The following is a 21,956-nucleotide window of genomic DNA, read 5'->3' as shown; positions in this document are numbered from 1 at the left end:
TTTGCCTTCCTTTTATGTAAAGATTCATGAATGTCAGATAATTAGTTAATGTCTGCTTGAATAGATGTACAGTATGTAGAATACTGGATGTATCGGTGCCTATATGTAAACTTGGGTATGGGTCTCCTTATTAGGGGTCTTGCGAGTCTACAATCACAGGGCACAAAATATAGAGAATAATTTATGTAGATTATTGCCTTTGCAATAAAATGCAACCAAAAGAAAGCCTAATGTGAGTTAGTGTGAAAGAGCAATTTAAGTGTGGAGGTCTCTTTGCCAAAGCCAGGAGCTATACAAGATTTGCATGCTAATCATTCTAATAATAATGTAATGCCCCAAGCAGTTTGAATAAATTGCGAGCCACTGGTCACAAAAGAGCGCTTATCTTCCTGAGAACATGACACAAAAATACACTTTAACATTCGAGCAATTCCTGGTAATTCACAGAAGTACTCGGTCTCTATAGGTCTAATAAGACACCTGGATTTGCTTCAAAACAGATCTTCCTTACTTGTTGTGACTGTTGTTCTGTTTAGAGTAGAGCATCTGTGATACATCATATGTTTCACACAAGTCTAAATCAGTGGTTCTCAAACTTTTTTGTGTCATGGACCCCCAAATTGACACTTAGTAGCCCACAGACCCCCATTTGAAAAGATATCAGGGACCCCCCATAAGAGAAGATTTTTACAGCTCTATAGCAGTGATTCTCAACCATTTTAATTTCAAGGACCCCCTGTTTGACATGCATTAGACTACGGACCCCCATTTAATGTTATTTCTTATCTCTGGGACCCCAATTTATATTTTAAGATCAAAGTTAATTTAACATAGCTATGAGATACTTACCCATAAGGGTCCATTGGTTGGTTCATAACTATCATTCAGCTGGGGACCCCCTGGAAGTACTTCAAGGACCCCTGGGGGTCCCCGGACCCCACTTTGAGAACCAATTATCTAAATCATGGAGCTATAATGATCTAATTAGCCTAGACTGTGAAAGTCAGGCCACACTGTGTAGTTGTATAAGCCTATACTTCGTCGTACAGGCACGACCAAGTCGCTCACCAAAATAGCCAATCTATAAGCTCACACACCCGTCACATCGCAGGGCGTTATGAGCTTGCAGATCTGCCATTTTCGGCACACATGGATGGGTGCATATGCATCACAGCCAATAGGAGCTTTCGTCTCATGTTCTAGTCGCGCTACTCTTCTGAGCACGTTTATGATTGGTTGTTACGACCCAATGTTCGACCAATCGGCGCTGTGTTATTTGCAACGTCACGCTGTTTACCCCGGAAACGTCAAAGAAGGCAAACATCGACCGCTTCGTGTAGTCTATCCTTTTCATAACACAGTCAGTCATCATTCAAACAATGAACATTTTATAATTTCCTCCGTCCTAACACATAGCTGTCAAGCGCATATTACATTATGTACTCTGGACTCCTGGGTTTTACTGAAGCTGATCTCAGCACAGATGACGAGGATGCTGGTGAGGCTGATGATCACCACAACGTGCAGGCGGAGACAGAGGACAGGGAGAAGTTGATAGATGCTGATGGGACTAATAATGATAATAACAACAGTGGTCCAGGCTCCTCTCACCCCCCCGCTGTCCAAGAACATGAATCCAGCTTGCCTGGGATTTCCCAGGAAACTTGGCAAGTATGTTGCAAAATGCAGACAGTGATGGAAAAAGTACTTACATTGTTTTACTGAAGTGAAAGTGAGTGCAGTGCAGGACGAGAAATGAAGGATGTATTTCTCTTTGAAGAGCCAAGTAGCACTAGCATTTTACAGGAAGAATATAACAACAGACCTGTCGCACAGGTAATTACGTAAACACCTCGTAGGTGTGCCTTCACTGTAAGGTAACAGCACATACGGTATGCTAAGGTATTACTGCTTCTAGGTGGAACAAACTTGTAAACAAAGGCAACATCGCAGTGAATACTCAACAAGTGTCCTGTGTGTCTATATCCACCACAAAAGTATCAATACTGCTATGTAGAAGTACTCTGTTATAAGTAAGAGTCCGGAATTCAATATTTACTTGAGTAAAAGTACGAAAGCATTGGCATCAAAATGTACTTAAAGTACCAAAAGTAAAAGTACTCAAATTTGTGTAGAATGTCCCATTTCAAGTTTTCATTTGAAAATTGCAGATCTACAAGCTCAATTTATATAGGATCGAAGTGGTAAATGCTTGTTCCGTAATAATAATCAAAACTACAAAGTAACTAGTTACTAAAGTTTTCAAATAATTGCAGTGGAGTAAAAGTACAATATTTGCATCTGAGATGTAGTGGAGTAGAAGTAAAAAGTACAGAATATTAGAAATACTCAAGTAAAGTACAAATACCTCAAAGTTTTACAAAAGTTACTTTACACCACTGGCAAAATGCCATGCATGCCTGAACTTGAATTGGTTCAAATAGTTCTTACAGTAGTAGCATATACTGTATCATTCATGTTGATATTAACCTATCTCCATCCCTTATCCATGGTGACATTTTTGCAAGTGGAAGCGTTAGTGTACAGTGTGGTCACTCTGTCTATATTTATGATAACATTTCAAGAAGGCTGCGTCCCCCCCCCCCCCCCCCCCCCCCCCCCACCCCGCAAAGCAAAGAGAATTCCATATTTTGATGCTCAATTTACAGTCATACTAGTATTTCTTTTACAAAATCTAATGGGTAAAAAAACGATGTGAGTTGGGATCTGCATAATATTCTAAGATCTGCATAACAGGGTAGTGTGTGTGTTTGTGTGCGCATGCAGACATTTAAAGAGCTGCAGAAGAGGAAAAATGAGATCAAGGAAACAAAGGACTTCCGAAGAAGAAGACGAAGAAGACATAAGAAAGGTCTCGATGATTTTACAAAGGATATTTACAAATACTTGATAATATGTTTAGCATACTAATAATACAGTAGACTAGAGCTTGCTGTACCACAGAGTCGCCTTACCTGGATTAATCTTACACTAATAGTTATTGAAAACTGACTTTGGACCAGCAATTTAATTAATTTTGTATACAAGTAGGATGAAGAGAAAATGTATGATTGAGCCACAGACCAGTCCATTGGCTGTATAGCAGTGGGTTTCAACCTACAGGTATTTCACATCAAGGTCCATTTATTCAGCATTTGAGCCACAGACCACCTGATGAGATTTAGCCTCTCAGACCTAAAATTTTGAATATTTTGTTATCGTTGGATAAGATTTTGTCCACAATTCCGTATTGATGTTGGTAGACTTGGTACCATAGGAGAGGTATCAGGCAAACGTTGATCATATTGACAATTCTTCTACATTCTTTAATTGTGTATACTTGTAAATTAAGTAAGGCAGATGTTTAACAATAATTTAACTCTTGAGAGTGTAAGATAAAACCAAATGGACCTGTAAGGGTCCATTTGGTTTCATTTTACACCCTCAAGAATTAAAGATCTATAAGGGTCCATTTGGTTGCCAACTCCATTGTTTAGCTGGGGAACCAGTGGTCCCCCACTCTAACCTAACGCGGACAGTTTAGTGTAGGCAGATTTGCGGGCACGGTGAGTCTCTCCGCAAGGGGATCATGGCTATGTTCCTTTGACCCTATGTTCCCTCACTGAGGTTAGGGTTAGGGTTTGGGTTAGGGTTAGGCATATTTGTTAACATTGAGGGAACATAGGGCTGAGGGAACTTGAGCAGGGACCCTCCGCAAGTCTCCAGCCAATAGCATGTGGTCTCCTCCCCCCACCCCCCTCTGCTCAGCGCAGAGAACGCTGGTGCGTCATGCAGTCAACACATTTGGTGCGACGCTCTCTGCACTCTGATTGGTTAGGGAAATTCTACACTTCCTACAACAGTGCTTGCAACAGTGATCATCAGGCCAGTCTCAGACCAGCATGTAAACTGGACTTAAAGGGATATTACACTTTCAAAGTCATTTTATCGTCTAATCAGGCTTTTATGAACACCCTGAACAGTTTTTAATTTGCTTGATTCAATATTGAGATATTTGATGTAAATGTTACCAGGCCCGACACGCCCAGGCCCTCTCCACATACACACCCATTGTAACTTCAAACTCCATTTTAACTGTGATAAATTCATTAAAAACAACCATTATTTTTTCTGGTGACTCAAACTACCCTCCTAATACGTGAGCAGGCCGTGTTTTTTCGATAACTTTTTTCATTTATTTTTAATAATCCATTTTTGTATTACATATTTTTCATTTTCCCAAATAATTATTAAAAATTAATGAAAAAAGTTATCGAAAAAACACGGCCTGCTCACGTATTAGGAGGGTAGTATGAGTCAACAGAAAAAACAACAGGTGTTTTTAATGAATCTATCATGGTTAAAATGGAGTTTGAAGTTACAATGGGTGTGTATGTGGAGAGGGCCTGGGCGTGTCGGTCCTGGTAACATTTACATCAAATATCTAAATATTGAATCAAGCAAATTAAAAACTGTTCAGGGTGTTCATAAAAGCCTGATTAGACGATAAAATGACTTTGAAAGTGTAATATCCCTTTAACTCTCTGGTAAAAAGATGCATGCTGATAGTGTTGTGTTTTAACACATCATGTGATTGATTGTTTATATTGTGTTATTCAGCAGGAACCATTAACAAGGATTCAACAGAAGAAAGGTAAATATTAAGATGCCTTTACAGACAGATTATGTTGAACAGTGCAATTCACACTTTCAGCTGGTTCATGACTCCAATAATAGCAGATCTACCAGCTCACAACGGCGTTGTGAGCTTGTAATAAAAGAAGCGTGTAATAAAAAATAAAAAATTGATTAACAACTTAAGCGTTGTTGTGTACGGTACTCAATCGTACAACGGTGCAAAAGTAGTGAAATAACTGATACAAGATGTTGGGTATATAGAGAAGCTACAGGCAGCTAGCCAGCTACAGACTTTCCTTCAGTGTGTTGATAGATATTTCAGGTTTGGGTAGAGCAGTGATTCTCAATCTTTTTTGGCTGTAGTATGAGTATCCCCTTACACTGTTTTCCGAAGCCATGTACCCCCTTCCCCTGACTACAGCAACTTTGACATTAAAGTCCAGTTCCAATGCCAAAAAGTTAAAAATAAAACAGCATAATGGCAAATAAACATTGCTTTCTATTCAATAACAGTAATTGATGTAATTTGTTTTAGAAACGTACAGATGAGCAGGTTCACACAAACTGTCAATGTTTTATCAGTAACCACAACAGTAAAATACATATTCCCATTTTCTAGTTTTTCCTCACGTACCCCCGCAGTAACCCCACGTACCCCTAGGGGTACACATACCCAAACACTGGGGTAGACAGTATGTGTAGCCCTACAGTATACAGTATGCCTACCATATATGCTTTGCTTTGTCATATTGCTGGCAAAAAGAAAAAAATGAATATAATTAACGCACCTACATTATCTGTGATTTTCTTTTCTTCTCTTAACAGAGAGCATCAAGCTGAGCCTGAGAAACACTGGGATGAGCTTAAGCAGTATTTTGGTGTAAATGATAGATTCCAGCCCCCTGCGTGTAGCAAACCCCCTCCCAAGGTAACAAAGACACCTGCCTTCAAACCTTTCCATCACTACGGTACTTGTAGCTATTACAAACACATTAAGATCTTTTACATTTCATTGCCCCATACACCCTGTCATTGTTTTATTTGATGTGACGGCTGGATTATCTGAATCCTTTGGGTAGCTCAACCAGACAGGCAGACACTAGTAAGAATATTAAGGATTCTGTTAAGCTACATCCAGTGATTCGATTAAGATGATTCTGCTGTCCGCTGCAGTAGGGATCAAATTAAAGTAAGAGGGAAGTATTTTCTGACAAGGAGTTGAGCATCTTGCGAGTTTTTTCGTACTCAAAACACTGATAATGACAAATTCACTTGTTTAACCACCGTATTTTGAGCATGCCACTATACTGTAGGCTATAAAATAAATCACAACAAACAACAAATATGAAAATAAGTTAAATAATAAGCATTCAACACACACACACACACACACACACAGAAAATGTCACAATGCATTGCAATGTTTCATTTTGTGATTTTGTAGATTGGTGGCTACAGTATATCCTGTATTATACAACAGGTAGTTTTGAGGAAGCAATCTGATTGGTTGAAATAGCTATCTACTGTACCCATAATTATATTCTGCATTATGGAACGCTCTCATCAATCAAAGAAATCAGCTGCCGGGCTGCCTGTCCCAACACTATGCTAGCGGCTAGGCTCGGCTAGGCTAGCAGTTTTCATGTGGAGTTCAGGAAAATAGTAATTAAATGTGGTATTAAAAATTAAAAATTTCTATTGAATATCTTAATTACAATGAAATGAAGGGCAACGGTTGTCGCAATATTACACTTGAGGATCTGCTTTATCATCAATATCATCACTTCTGCGCTGCCATTGGAACTTGACCTTCAGGCTCGTTCCTGAGGCAACGCAGGCGTGATGATATTGACGATAAAGCACACCCTCTCGTGTAATATTGCTTAATTATATTAATGGTCAAGTGTTTTTTTGTTTTGTTTTTAATCTGGGACAAAATACATGATGGGCAGGTGTCAAATTAACATTGGAGCGAAGTATTTGATCTTAAATAGAAACTAAACCATGAACTTAAGTTCCACTTAATACATTTTTCAATAGATGGATAACACATTAACGCAATGCCATGCAAAAAGCCCATGGAGCAAAACATCTGCAAATTGCTGAACAGCTCATTGGGAAATGTTCATAATTCAATTGCAGATCCTTTTTAATAGTTATTTGGATTATTATTTTGAGCTCAAAGTATCTCAAAGAACCATTAAATTGAGTTTTCTGCTGATTTTGCCTTCATTTTAAAAAGACCAGGGAACTTTGAATGGATAAAGAAATGATTAACAAGCTGAATGAAACAGAACTTGTCATGTCAACATAATGAGAGGACATTCAACGCTCACATTCTTTTTTTGTGTAATTAATATGTAATATTAAATACTCAAAAGCCTTTCACATGCTATCAGTTGCAAAAAAAGCTATACTGTAGTTGCTGGGGAGATAGCTTTTTCATTTTACTTTTAATCATACAGTAACTTTTATTTCTAACTAGTTCAAGGGATATTGCAGAAAATAATATTGACGGACAAGTAATGTCTGTCTCGTACTTTACGTTATGTGTAAAAAAAACAATGCTACAGTCACAGAGAAAATGTACAGTGTAATATGTACCAAGCTTTAGTCTACTTCCTTTGTATGCATTTTTAGGCATGTGGCAGTGTGCTGTTTTAGAAGTTAATAGAGGTCTATAAACAAGAAAGAACACATCAGAAGAGTGTCTCAATCATTAGCCTTTTCTTTGCTACTGTATGTTTCTAGCATGATACAATTTTGGGGAAGGAGACATTATTTTGTACTCTGCTTCCTCAGATAGTCCCATCATTGTAGCCAGCCCAGGGGCAATATTTGCACCCCCTCTGCTTAGGCCTGTAATGGAAAATGTGTAATTAAAGAGTCACATTTATGTTTGGTAATCTCCTGTAGCATTTCTAAGATTTCCCTACTAATATCCAATCAAAAAGGTTTTCATTTGTGAAGAGAAATCTACATATTTGTAGTAATGGCAATCATATTAAAAATAAGGCCCTGGAGACTTTTGAAGTAACTCTTTGATTTTTTTCCCCCTCTACCCCCTGTCTGAAAAAAGAGAGAGAGGGAGAGAGAAAAAAAAAACTCAATCTTTTTCCTCTTCCGCAGTCCGGCCTAGAAAAGAGCATAGAGAGTGCCATCGCTGAAGGGGACATAGCAAAGGCGGAGGAGATGAGCGACAGGCTCGCCACTCGAGAGGTACGTACTGCTGATAAGAGATCTTTGGGGTGCTCCCGCTGTGACAAATCAGGCTAATGGATCCGTGGCCATTTCTCCTGCAAAGACATAGAGGAACAAAAACACACACACAGACACCCACTATTGGGTCCTGCAGCCCTTTTACATTGAGTTAATGGAAAGCCCTCCCCTTAGTTTTGAAGTGCTGCAGTGTCGAAAGGACTTTTGGCTGTGCCTTTTAATGAAGGGGTACATTGCTTTCAAGCCAGCTGCTAAATCATTCTCCAGGTAAGAGTTTCATACCTTTGAAGTGTACATGTCCCTAAATGCAGTGCCTGAAGTTTTGTAACCAACCGCCTTGGCAGGCACCAAGGATCAAGTGGTTTGAAACTAATTTAGCAGAAAATGTAGTCCACACACATACACATAATTGTGGTTAAAAAGACATACGTCTGTAGTGCCGCTTCTTCAGTGGGGGGTGAATCACCATACTGTCAAAACTAAAAACGTCTTTGTTCTATGAGATGATGGACGACAACAGAATTGTAGATAGGACAATTTAATGAAAAATCAAAAGATGTCATTCTTTTGAACTTCATTCTAATCCCAGTCAAAACATTTATGCAACTCTGCAGATTTCAGAATGCACATGCACAGATGTTTCAGTCTTGTATTTTATTTTCAAATAGGTTTCTTATTCTTTGTAACATTTAGCCCAGAATTTGAATGTATTGCTCCAAAAAAGTATTAATTCTCTTGAACATCCTAATGCTTGAATGGTTCAAATAAGCACTTTTATATCCATATTACTTTACAGGAAATAGAAAAACAAAACAAAAACAATGGGTGTTCCAATGGCTCGGATGTAGTTAGTCATACGCTCTTGTTAATACTTATCTTTGGTTAAATATTATAAAACCCACAGACAAACTTTTAGGGCATTTTCATTAGGCGATGATGTTATGACATGGTAGATCAACTATTTTCCCTATTGCGTTTGACAAAACTATAAAATAGGGAATTCATTTATGAAAAACAGAAAGAAAACACACGCACGCACGCACGCACGCACGCACGCACACACGCACACACACACACACACACACACACACACACACACACACACACACATACACACACACACACACACACACACACACACACACACACACACACACACACAGTATCTACCCGATAGTGACAATTTGTAAAGGGAATGATGGTCCAGTATTTGCTAGGTTATACCAGTGCAATAGTGTGTGTCAGTGTCTGTCCTTCATATAGTACTTTTACCCGCTGCAAAGTGGTCAAATATTGGAAGTTAAATCATAAGTACTTGCCTGTCGCTGGAAAAGCAGCAACTGTACTGTAGTTTGAGAAAGCCTCTTATTGTGCAGGTGGATTGGGGCAGACTTAGCTGAGGTTCTTGTCTCTGTGTCAACCTGCCTTGAATCTTGCCAGGAACTTGATGGACTTGACAGCAGTCTGGCAGCCACATTTCATTGTTTAGCGGCGATAACTTAATTTCACAAGGGTGGTGAAATGGCCATTTTCAAAACCCAAAGCACTGATGATTCCAAGTTGTAACCCATTTCCTGTGAGTACAAAATAGACAGATTCATCCAAAAGGCAATGAGAGGTGATTGGTCTACTAAATGTACTTTTTACAACCTGGTGAGTAAGCGCCAGGGAATTTGTAAGAAACTGAGCATATTATTGAATCACTTTTGAACTGCGTTTAGGCTTATCTTGAATGAAATAACTTGGGCTTGAGGCGTTCGCTAGCATTTAGGAGACCAAAATGTTTGTTTACTAGTACATTCCTGTTCAATTTTGACAGGAGCACTGTGACAAAACATTTAGAGGATCAATAATCCCCTCTGTGGCCAGATTCAATTTCAAGGTTATAATTGAGTGGCTCATTTGGTATGGAATGGCTTAGATGTTTCATTTGTTTACGGTCATAACAACAAGACATGATTGTGGCAGGCTTTTTACTGGAAGAATGGAAACAGGTTTTCTTAGCAAAAAATGTAAAAGCATTTGACAGCTGTGAAGAACTAAAGAAGCATGTTTGTCCCCTTTGGCATAGTTTGTTAGGCAAAACGATGGTGCATATTTGAGGGCAATGTTTCAACGTATTTTCTTCCTAAAATCTAACAGTTTAGTAGTACTTATCTTCTCAAACCAAAAGGAAAAGGAAGGACATGGAAAGCTCGCTGTGAGAATCCCCCTTTATAATACCAAAATGTTTATTTCTGCTTTCTGAAATCAATTAATGAGTTCCACTGCTTTACTTTCTTGTTTTTAATCTGAACATTAGGGTTATTAAAACAATTGTTAAAAGCTTTTTTGAAGACTTGTTACAACTTCTATGTAGGCCTTTCATCCTAATACACATTGCTTGGATATTTCAGGTTGCTTTGAGATTTACAGTACTTCTCATGACAACTTTTGAATATTTTCCTTAGGCTGTAATTCATTGTTTTAGATTTTAAAATGCCATGCTCCACTTTTAAGTTTGGGTGAAAGTATTAGGAACAGATGATGTGAAGAAATCCCATTTTATTCATGTTAAAGTGGATATTATTCATGTAGTGCATATCTTGCTGAGGCACAGCATCCTATGTTTTACATACCACACGAATGTTAGGAAACCGTGCTACAGATAGGGCTTCTTTACTCATAAAATTATGTTTCATAAGCTTTCTCAGTAGTTTACGTTTGTTGTGTGTTGTATCCTATAAATGTGGAAGTCTCAAAATGATTTGAAATAAATTATTTCAAATAATTTCTGGCTCCTGAAGTACATCTAAATTATTAGTTCAAAAGATAAAATTGTACAAGCCCTCCAATTACAATGACTGGGAGTTCATTCTTTGATTATTGCAATTTATGTTACACTGCTATGAGTTTCATATGGACTAATTAATTTTTGTAATTAGCATAACATTAAGTGACTACTATATATAACCAGCTTGCCCCCCCCACCCCCCCTTAGGAGACTTGATAGCATCCAGAAGAGCTGTTGCTGTACTGAAACTGAGACAGTGAAATCACAGTGAAATTAAAAGCAGATTATTTTAGCTACAGTGACGTCATGTCCTGGTGCATGCGAATAGGGGAAGGGAATCGATGTCACGTGAGTGTGTGGGGCATGGCAGGTGCACTCAAAGGTGCTTGTGTGGATTTGGCTCCTTTTTGTGGCTTGGGAGCTTGAAAAACGAATAGTCTTAATTTTTCATGTTGTACAGTAGGTCCCTGCACTACGATACTTAGGCTATAAGTTTGCGCTTCTACATAAAATATACAGGTATCACTTTGTACGATCCATCTCACAAACTCAATGCTGATACCTGTGCTGTTTGCACCTACTGTACAAGACAAAGCTAGACTGAGCCACATCCCCAAATATCCGTATGTGTTTCAAAGAATACCCATCAATACTCCAAATGCACTTTATAGGGTGATTTGTGCTGTCATCATGACTTGAATTATTGTTTACGCAAGAATCGATCAAGATACTATAAAGTAAAACATATAGTCTAATGCCTTTGTGAGTCATGAAGATTTATACACTGACTACATATTGCTACTGTAATTTAATTATTACGCCCACCTGTCCAACCTTGTTGTCATGTTAGCAGTCCATTTGACATCTTCCCTACAACAAATAACTCCCTGAGGGGAAATAGGGCAGCGTAGACTAGTGGTAAAACACTCGCCCATCACCACGGACGCCCCAGTATCAATTCCCTGCAGTGTTGCCTATGGCTTGTCCCGCCGCTTAAAGGAACACCGGAACTCATGGAGGAGATATTGTGAACCTCCAGGTACGTTACACTCTCCTATAGGAACTCCTTACTGTCGGGTGAAAAGAGGCAGCTGGCGACTCCATTGTGTATTGGAGCAGACAGGTGGGCATCTACACCATCCCCAGGCCAACAGTGAAGGGTGGCAGTGACGGGGTGCAGTACACTGGGGGAATGGGAAATGACTAAAATTGAGGAGGTGATGAATAATAATAAACAGCGTGAAAATAAATAAATACAATGTTTTACTTTGTGAGCTTGAAGACGCATGCATTAAATGCAATGTCCTCGCACACAGTATATTGCAGCTTTAGCTTCAGCTATCATACTCTACTCACTATTCCATGAGTCTTTCAATACCAATGAATAGCACTGTTTGGTCAGTTGAATTACCATTTGTTGCTCTGTGAAATTATGTCAACTTCCCTTGCTCTCTTTCTTCAAACCACTAGATTCCAAAGGAATCGAGGTCCTTTGGGTATCTATCATATCTATAATAATGATGAAAACCAGTTTGCAATGAAAAACCCAACAGAATTGCAATTCTCTTGACATATTCAAATCTGCTAGGCATGTCTGGCATCTTCTCCAATATCCCATTCAATGGCACTTAAGACTTTGGTCATGACTTCATGCCCTAAATGATACATAGTACAGTGCTGGTACTGCAATTTATCACTTCATGTTAATCAGTATCTACCACGCAGTTTTGCACAAATGCATGTGGACAATCTTTATTGAGGAAAGAGTATGTGTTCTGATTTTCTTGCACAGTAAGTAACAATTAAGCATATTACTATATTTGTCTGTGGGGCCATTTGCCATGGTTCCAGAGTCCACAACAGGCAGGTTATAATACCCCTCATTAGGCTGTAGCTCGGATTTAATTTAGAAGCTACTGAAAAGAAAGCAACGCTGTCCTTGAAATATACCCTTTGGAAAGCCTTGCTTAAATACTGTGAAACAAAGGTGGCCCGCCATGCTTTGTTTGAGGAGACATGGTGGGTTAGCAGAAACAAAGAGCTTAACTAAGAGTATTTCATGTTATTTATGTTATTTCACCCCTTTTTTTCTTCTCACCACCTTTGCCTGCCATGCCCATGTTTGTAATCAAAAAATTAATGAGCATTGCCTTTGTGGAAAAGTATGCCTTATCAGATTTTTAGTTTCCCCGCCCCGCATCATCAGAATATGAGGCTGACTCTACCCCGCAAGCCCCCCTAGGCGGCTGTAGAGTAGTTTAGGGAAACTCTTCCTCTTTGTTCATTTTTCCTTCAGCCTAAGCAATTTATCACTGAATGAACTTTTATTGTATCTCTGGATGACTCACAATAAATGTTCGCCCATTAATTTTGAAATGGATTTTGAAATGGGTACTAAGCTTTTATCAAATGCCTGCGAATCTCATTTGGATTATTGTATTTCATTAATTACTTGATAGACAAAGCATACTTTTCTATGTAGATTTGTGTGCTGTTTAATTAATTAGCATGTTTTCTCTTTTAATTAAAGCCATTTTTTTAAATTAAAGCCCACAGCAAAACACATATATAATTTGTTTGTAATTAGGCCTTAATTGGTGGTAGTGGAAGCTTAGCACCCTTGGATTCTTTTTTCATGATTGCCATTTTATTGCCAGTCACTCATTAATTAAACTGTTTTTTCTAATTAGCTTATAAAACTGTTGATGGCATATTACTGTAAGTGTGAGTTCAAAGCTTGCTAATAAGCCTACCCTACTCAGAAGAGGCAAGATAATGGAATGTGCACAAAGCAGGCGAACTTTCAGATTCTTTCCCCCCTAGTCCCTAAAGATGACAGTCATGTGTATCTTGCATCAGATTATAAGAAGAGAAAATAGAGACATGCATTATACTACTGGCTGTTCTGCTGTGTCTTCCCTGGAGTGGCTGTCTTTTTGCATGCCATGTAATGCTGTTTGTCAAAGTGGTGGCAAGATTACATAAACCACTTATGTGGCTGCCACCATGAAAGTCTGATAATCTATTAGGAGAATAGTGTGAGGATGTAGTAATATTAATGTGTGATTTTAATAACGTCTACATGGGATACCAATATTTACTCTTTCATAGTGCATATTAGTTGTGTACGTAATAGATCATTGACTATACATGTATGTATGGGTACATTCATAGGTTTTGAATTTCAATGAGGTGTGATCTGTTGCAAATTTCTCTCAAACTAAAGCCAGTTGCCTACCTCTCTTCACAGTACACCACCATGCACACAAGGTGATATGGTGTAGGGATGGGACGATATGCGATATTATCGCGATATTATATGCGATAATCGTATCGTGGAGATTGAATGTATCGTGATATCATCCTCCATCATGCACTGGGATCAATTATTTTATTTGCCGAGCAGCATATCCAGTACCACACACTCTATAATTGGTCTTTTTGAGCGGTGGTCACACCGTCTCCTATACGTGGCCGTGTGTGGGTATGTATGTATGTATGCGTCCGTCCGTCCGTCCGTCCGTCCGTCCGTGTATGTATGTAGCCTGCAGTACCTTTTCTGACCACACATGTTAAGGGAGGGGCGCTGTTGTTCAGACTCACATTCACACACACACACACACACACACACACACACACACACACATACACACACGCACGCACGCACGCACACACGCACGCACGCACGCACGCACGCACGCATGCACGCACGCACGCACACACACACATGCAGCCTCCACCTGATTTTTTTCACTTATCAAATGTCTTTGCCAAAAAATAGCCGACCTACAAGCTCACAACGCGTCACAACGTTGTGATATCACAGCGTTGTGATATCACAATTTGATTATCGTGATAATATCGTAAATCGTGATTTCTTTTGTCACAATAATCGTGATATGAAATTTTCATATCGTCCCATCCCTAATATGGTGATGGTCATATTGTATGCTAGTGCCACAGCCACACTCCATTTACAATATCTAATACAAAACTAATGTTGATATAAATATGTAATCTTTGCATCAAGGTATTGCCTTCAATAATGCTATGCAACAGGCAAGAGAGGGGAAAAAAGCCAATTGAAAAGTGTTTATTTTCTTCTTGGGGGGATATCGCGAGTAGTGTTGATTGAACAAGATCTGTTGCCCATCCTGTATATTTCCGAGTCCACCGTTTAGAGACTTTTCAGCCGGAAACCTCATTTTGCTTTCGTCTACAGCTCAATTCTTAGAAATTACACTGAAATTACGCGTGAGCTGCCTAATCTGATATTCATTCCTTTCTTATACAGCCCTGCTTTCCAAAGTTGACTAAGGCCACATTATTTAGGCATTAAGGTAGAGTGATAAGGGAATTAGGCCGGTCATTAATCGTTTACACGTCAAATGCAGTGGAGCAGCTCGGGGAGGTGATTCAGCGAAGCAAAGCCATATAGCCCTTGTTAATCCACCTCTCACACGTTTTAATTGGAAGAGGCTTCCCTGGATGGGAAATTTATGAATGGGTTTAAGGCCATTTCTTTCTTAAAGCCATCATTTATTTTGTATCGTTAATGGGAGCTTTAATACTTTATCCATATGCAGACATAATTTCCCTAATTTTTTCATTCAGCTATTGTTTTTTTGGAGCTACTGCTGTTTAAATGACAGTATTTTTCTTTTGTATTAGTCACTGTGAAAATGCCACTGCTTATAGAATGTGAAAGGCCTTCAGAAGACTTCTTTGAGTGACCATACGCCTAAGAAAATGTGCGATGGAACTGAAACACAAATAAATCCAGTGTTTGCGATTGTTATTAATATGGACTTGGTTTATCTTCTACATGGCTTACACAGACCCTGTGCTTGAAGTGTTACACTGAGGCCCCCATGTTTGGGAGTCCACTTGAATCTCCATGACGACCCCAACAAACATGAGTGAACAGAACACGGTACTATTGACTTAACCCTCCTAGTGGCCCTAAGCTGCCGCTGCAGTGCGAGCATTGTGCACAAAGAATTTTATGCCTTCAAATCATCCAGAGGTCATAGTATTAATCCCATGAATAAACCTTGTTTTTAACGGGATGACGTACAGGGACAGATTTGAGAGAGAAAGGCGGAAAAAACAAACAGCGCAGAAGAATTGGTTGTGATGGACATAGTATTGTATATTAATGTAAGCGCTCTATAGGAAAAAACAGTCTTTCATGGGCGCTTTAAACAAAGCATGCAGGAGGTTTTGCGTCTTGCCAGCTTTGTATTTTCATTCTTGCTGCACATTCTCACCCCCCCTGCCCCCCCAGCTTCTGATGTGAAAGGATTTGGCACTAAGATGCATGCAAAGGGGAGGGAGGGGAGTGAGGGGGGATCCTGAAAAGTGGATCAAAAAAGTAAATGAAAAATAATGTCATATTACTGAAAATATGAGAGGCTAATTTGTGCCGACTTTTTGCTAATTTTGTTCTCGCCACAGAAAGAGGAGCTGTCACCTGCTTGGTACCACAGCGCTGACAGCGCCAGTGATCCATGAAATAAGCTGCCGCTGGCTTTGTTCAGATAAGAATGAACAAATCTCCACAATGTACTGCTCTCGGAATCTCATTTTCATACTTGCATGCAGGCTAAAAGAAATAAGCTGTTTGCAGGCTTGATTAATCAGACATTTGAGGGCGCTTTTCTTTTTCTTTTTTTTTTTCTTTGATCTGGTCTGTCTCCTAGGTAACTTGGTTGACATTAATGTTGAGCCCCAGCAAAGACAATCAGGGATTGTTGACTAAACTGATAAAAAAAAAAAAAAAAAACTTTAATGCTTTAAATATAGTAACTGTTCTGTAGTGCATTTAAAGGAGAACGGAAACGGGGAGTGTGAGGTGTGGTGGGGAGGGGAGGAGTGGGGGGGGGTTAGTGGGTTTTTAATTTTGTTTTTTTGGAATGTTTTAGAAGGCGTGTTTTCAAGACCTTTGCATTTCAAATGCGCCCCACAGGAGTGCAGGTTAATGTGGGTAATCCTCGTGTAGGGGGGAGAAAAAGCTAAATCTCTGGGTGTAAATCTCCAAAAGAAGCCATTTAGCATCTCACAGTTTCATTTAATTTAGTCTCTCAGAACAAAGCATATCAAACACCGACTTTATTATGTTTTCCCCCTTTTTTTAAGGTGTAAAGCAGAAATCAACAATTAAATAAAACACAGCATGCAACCCAATCACTCAAAAGCATTTAGTGTAGGACCTACACCATAAAGTCCTCAACGTTAATTGATCTATTTTTTCAACTATTAGAGTGTTCAAATTGCACCAAATCATCCAAATGGACACTTATGCATCCGTTTGGTTCCATTTGTAGACTCAAGAGTTAAACATGCTTTATCTGCCCAACAAATCTACTTTGAAACGCATAATGGAAGTCACAGATCGTAACTTTGTTCTCTTCCAACACTTGACTGGTAAAACATAATTTATGGACTTTAAAACCTATAAAACGACAAGGAATTAGAAAACTGTCATAGTTCGCTTCAGGTTATGCAGACGCTTTTCACAAATCTTCCGAGTGACTGTATAGATGAATGCCTTGAGGGCCCTGCCAGAGCCCAGCACTTGCAGCCAGCTGAAGCCCTTATCTTAAATCCAAGCAAAGTACCATTAATCTTTTTGAAAGACCTTTATGGCTTTTAATGTATCCCAAATTAGAACATTTTACACCCTTGGTTCCTGAAATATGGTGATAAAAAGCCTTTAGAGTTTAATTTTTCCTGCCTGCTCGCTCTGACCTGCTTAATCCCAGCATGCATTAGGAGATATTTTAGTTTCAGTCTTTCTAATAAAGTTTATCCCACTTAATTATAATTGAAACATTTTTTTCCCAGCAGGTCTTTTTTTCCTCCTCCATGTGGCGCAATGGTGGCACATTTCTTCATTACCTTAAGACTTTCCTTCCCCTGATTGTACTCTGAATATTACAGAGAATTACCAGAAGGTTTGGTGAAATTGTTCCAAGTTGTTTATCAAAGTTTGCCTTTGGTTGAATAATAAACCTATCTCAGGAGTGACAGAGGAGGCAGGGTTTTTCCCTTTGTTTCCAGTGCTTCTGTGTGACTGGGGTGATTGGGATTATTCTGTTCCACAATACACACATGTCCTCCCTGGGATTTGAATGTTTGCCTCTTGCAGTCACGGTCATTCTCTTCACTTCTGATTTCAGGGACTGCCTGCAGTATTCCAAAACGGAAAGTCTAATTTACACAACTGCTGACTGGGGGAAAAGGGCCTCAGTAACAAGGTTTTTTTTTAAAGGGGGGAAAAAGAAAGGGGAAGTAGGTTACTGTACATTGGTTTTGTTTTAGTTTTTATTTTATTTGCGCTTTATGCATCAAGAAACAAAAACAAATACATAGATAAATGAAACCAAAGGCAAAGAAAGAGAACATTGTGAAGGAGAAATAAAAAATAACGTCTTAAATTTAAATATCCCCTTAAATTACATCACACACACAAAGCAGTCTAGATTATATACTCGTGAAAGAAAATCCCACTAGCTGAGACTGAGAGAAATTGTGCTGCATATACTGTGCGTGCGTGCGTGCATCTGTCTATGTGCGCGCGTGTGTGTGTGTGTGTGTGCACACGTGCGTGCATGCATGCATGAATGACATGTGCATGCACAGGATGATGTAGGATGATTGTGAGTTTGTTTATAGACTACACACACTTTAGCAGATTTGGTTTTAGTTTTTTTTTTAATCTGCTACTGTGAATACATTTTATCCTGATATAGCCGCTCAAAACCTGCTGTAATGGATACATACAGTGTACTGTGTTTTATATTTCATTTTATTTTTTGAATATAATGAGTTGTATAGAACATGTTCTGTTGTATATGGCTACAGCGAGTGCTGTACTTAATTGAACAATGTTACGGTCTACTTTTAACGGTCCCAGGAAGACTTATAGAACGTTGCTCCTTTCTGTGGATGATTTCATGCCTGACCTGAAAACGTTGTGCATGGGTTATTAAATTATTAGAACAATAGAAGCTGAAACAGTAGCTTAAAAAAAGCAGCATACTTCTTCTGCAAATCAATCTGAAAGGGGGAAGAAAGCTTTTTTTTTTTTACATGTATTTATTTGTTGATTTATTTGAAGTAGCACATCTTACTATAAATTCTTAAACTACAAACTACAGCTCCAGTACTGAAGTTTTAGAACATGGAACTAGAGGCACTAATGAGAATCCATCCTGAAACGTCAAATTGAATATATATATATATATATATATATATATATATATATATATATATATAATTATATATATATATATATTTTTTTTTTTTACTTTCCAGAGAGACTAATTTAAGTCTGATCCATAGTTATAGACGTACGAAACTGTCCAGCATAAAAACATATCTGATCGCCAATCTCAACGCATCACATTGTGACACATTGTGAGCTTGTAGATCAGCTATTTTTGGTACGGGACACGTATGGAAGATTATAAATTAGGCATTACATTCTCTAATAATTATGGGGCTTGTCTCTGTCTCCCTCTCAATAGTTGGGCGTGAAAATTACACAAGCAGCTGATTGCCGTGACTACGTTGAGCACAAACAGGAAGAGGAAGCTCGCCGGGCAGCCCAAAAACGGAAGAACCAAATTACTTGGGGGTACGGTATGATGTTATGTCCTTATGCTAGTGTTAGCTGCATGGACTGTGAGTGTTTGTTCAGTAACAGGGGTCTCCCCACCTCTTTTCCCAATTATTTCACTTGCTCTCTCTCCTGATTGGATAAAACCGCTAGAAAAACAAAACAAAACCATTGTTTTAAAGGTGATACACCATGAAATGTCACTTTTCATATTTTAAAACCTTTTTTTGGGGTCCCACTAGCACCTTCTATCCTCCCAAAGTCCCATTTCTGACCATTGTGTCTTTCTCTGGTTTTGAGAAGGCGAAGGTTAAAAGTATCCCACGGGTTCTCAAAATAGGCTATCCAGATTTGCTGCCGATTGTGACGTCATCTGCCGATTGTGACGTCATCATAAAAAAAAAAAAAAAAAAAATGTTTTTCAAAATAAATTATTTAACACATTGACCGCCATTTTAACATACCTCCGTACTCCCACCTGCCATTCGTCTCCATAGACTTCCATGTAATTGGGTGTGCACGGATCATGCACACCCATGCCTAGATAATGCACCACGTGTGTCCACATTGCTCACAGCTTTCAAACAAAAAAATCCGAATGGAAATCCGTTCAGGCATTCATGAGATAACAGCCACTATGTTTAACAAAGATGGCTGCCAAAATGGCTGCCATGCTTGAAAGATGGGGTTGCTATGGGGGTTAAACATGCAATTTCGCGATTGCTATCATGCCTACTCCATTTTTGGGGGTCAATTTTTTTTTTTGAAAAAAAACATTTTTTTATTTTATTTTTTATTTTTTTATTCTCGGGACTATCGGGCCTGGCGGGGAAAGACATTGGAATAATCTCGGGACTATCGGGCCTGGCAGGGAATGAGTTAAAAAAGAAAAAAGAAATTCAAAAAGATTTTTTTTTGGGGGGGGGGGGGGGGCGCAGCTGCAGCTGAAATGCTCTGAGAGCCATTCAAAAATGAGAGAGGCTCTCTATTCAGGAGTGGTAATTTAGCCTCAAACCTTTTGAAAAACGTTTTTGGGACATAAACAATATGACATAAATACTTTTTAAATGCATGGTGTATCACCTTTAATAATGATAGATTTTAATTATATCACCCATTACCGCATAATTTAGCCAAAAAATATCACGCCCCTCGTGTTAAATTTAACACTCAGGATTTTACAGTGCAGTAATGATGTTTCTTTTAATATGTTCTGTATTTCAGGTTTGAAGCTAAAAGGAGGTGGGAAACCAAAAGCAACATGGGTTACATGTAACAAACACAGAGAAACAGAAGACTTCTGGGAGTTTGTATTTGTATTTGAGTTATTACGTTGTTATTACTGTAGCAGGCAGAATGTTCATGTACATTACTTCAGGTATGGTTTTCAGCAGTTCACACCTGTGTTATTATCACTGTCGGCCAGAATCCTCCATATTTAAACTTTTAATGTTTTTTTTTTCCTTAACTAAATGAATGCCCTACTACTACTAAAGTGTCACGCAACAGTGGTGAAAATAGAATATATACAAGCTCAAAGCACATTGTGAGCCTGTAGATCTGCAATTTTTGCTATTTTTAAAACATTTTGAAAGTGAAAGTGGCAAAGTGTGTCCGCACACTGGGGCAAGGAGTGGCATCGGTTGGTGTTACCATAGTTCACGCCCCCCAGTCACTGCGTCAGACCCAAGGCTCCTCATGTGACCGGAGCTGAGACGAGGCCACGCCCAACGCGGAAGTGCTTTTTCGCTATTTTGGCCAATTATTGACAAAACCATGACGGAGGTGCGCCATCTCAGGCGACCTTGAGCCACGCGAGACACCGCAGAGCGAGCAAGTCGGCGTGTCGAGCGTTGCGAAGGTCACATGAGCCGACTCACCGCCGCTAGAAGTTGTAAACCAGGAGGCCAAAATAGTAAATCTTCATCCCCCCGACCTTTGGCCCCCACCGCTGTGCTCAGATTCGTTGCTCCCAAGCTCCCAAGCCACGAGGGGCGTGAACTTTGGTAACAACTCCAGCCAATTCCACTCCTCGCCACACTGGGTCATGTTCCAGCAAAGCTTAGAAAAATATCTTGGTTCATTTTTACACCTTCTGACCTCAGCCCAGCACCTGTGTTTTAGTGAGTGGATGTGCATGCTGTATTGTTTGTTTTATGAACATTGAACCAATGATAGGTGTTAATAAGAGCTTGCGACTAAATGCTAATTACATCGGATCCCATTGGAACACAGATTCTTTCCATTTCCTGAAAAGTAACGTTTTTGGACATACGAGGTTTCCAAAAAGACAGCTACGATATTGTGGTGGTTAAAAGTCACATGATTAGGCTGTGAAAAGAAAGCCAGCATAAGGGAAAATAAATTACTGAGCGTTCAAATTAATTCTGAAGGCACCCATTGGTGGCAGCATTGTGTATTATTTTTCATTAAATCTTCTGTGATTTGAGCGTTCTGGCCTTTTTCCTTCAAATTAAATCTGGTGTACATTACTGGATGATGCGTTTATTTATTGCTGTAAAGTGGGTTAATCACGAAGGCACTCCTTTCTTCTTCTGAGGAAGAGAAAGGCAAGATTAGTGGACTAATGCAATGTACAGGATAATGTGCGATAGGATTTAGCGAGAACAAAATGAAACGTTTTTGGCTGCTGTAAACTGTTGTGAGCGGTCGTAAACTGAAAAGTTGAGTGAGCGGTGGGGT

The 21,956-nt window shown here is 39.2% G+C and overlaps 1 protein-coding gene across 2 annotated transcripts; it reads left to right on the top strand.

Annotated features, from left to right (window-relative positions):
• Positions 1-1,426: 1,426 nt before the first annotated feature.
• On the top strand, positions 1,427-20,991 carry fam204a (family with sequence similarity 204 member A). 2 transcript variants are annotated; one of them, XM_080740265.1, is made up of 7 exons: positions 1,427-1,671; positions 2,788-2,872; positions 4,624-4,654; positions 5,464-5,566; positions 7,768-7,857; positions 19,162-19,271; positions 20,478-20,991. In XM_080740265.1, the coding sequence occupies exons 1-7, from the start codon at positions 1,438-1,440 to the stop codon at positions 20,527-20,529; spliced, it is 705 nt and encodes a 234-aa protein (XP_080596391.1). In that variant the 5' UTR covers positions 1,427-1,437; the 3' UTR covers positions 20,530-20,991. The 2 variants fall into 2 exon arrangements, with proteins under 2 accessions (XP_080596391.1, XP_080596390.1); XM_080740264.1 differs by having other exon boundaries at positions 4,621-4,654.
• Positions 20,992-21,956: the final 965 nt, after the last annotated feature.

Source organism: Nannobrachium achirus, assembly GCF_963921795.1.
Source record: "Nannobrachium achirus genome assembly, chromosome: 13".
NCBI classification, from domain to species: Eukaryota; Metazoa; Chordata; class Actinopteri; order Myctophiformes; family Myctophidae; genus Nannobrachium; species Nannobrachium achirus.
This window is presented reverse-complemented; position numbering and strand designations above follow the sequence as displayed.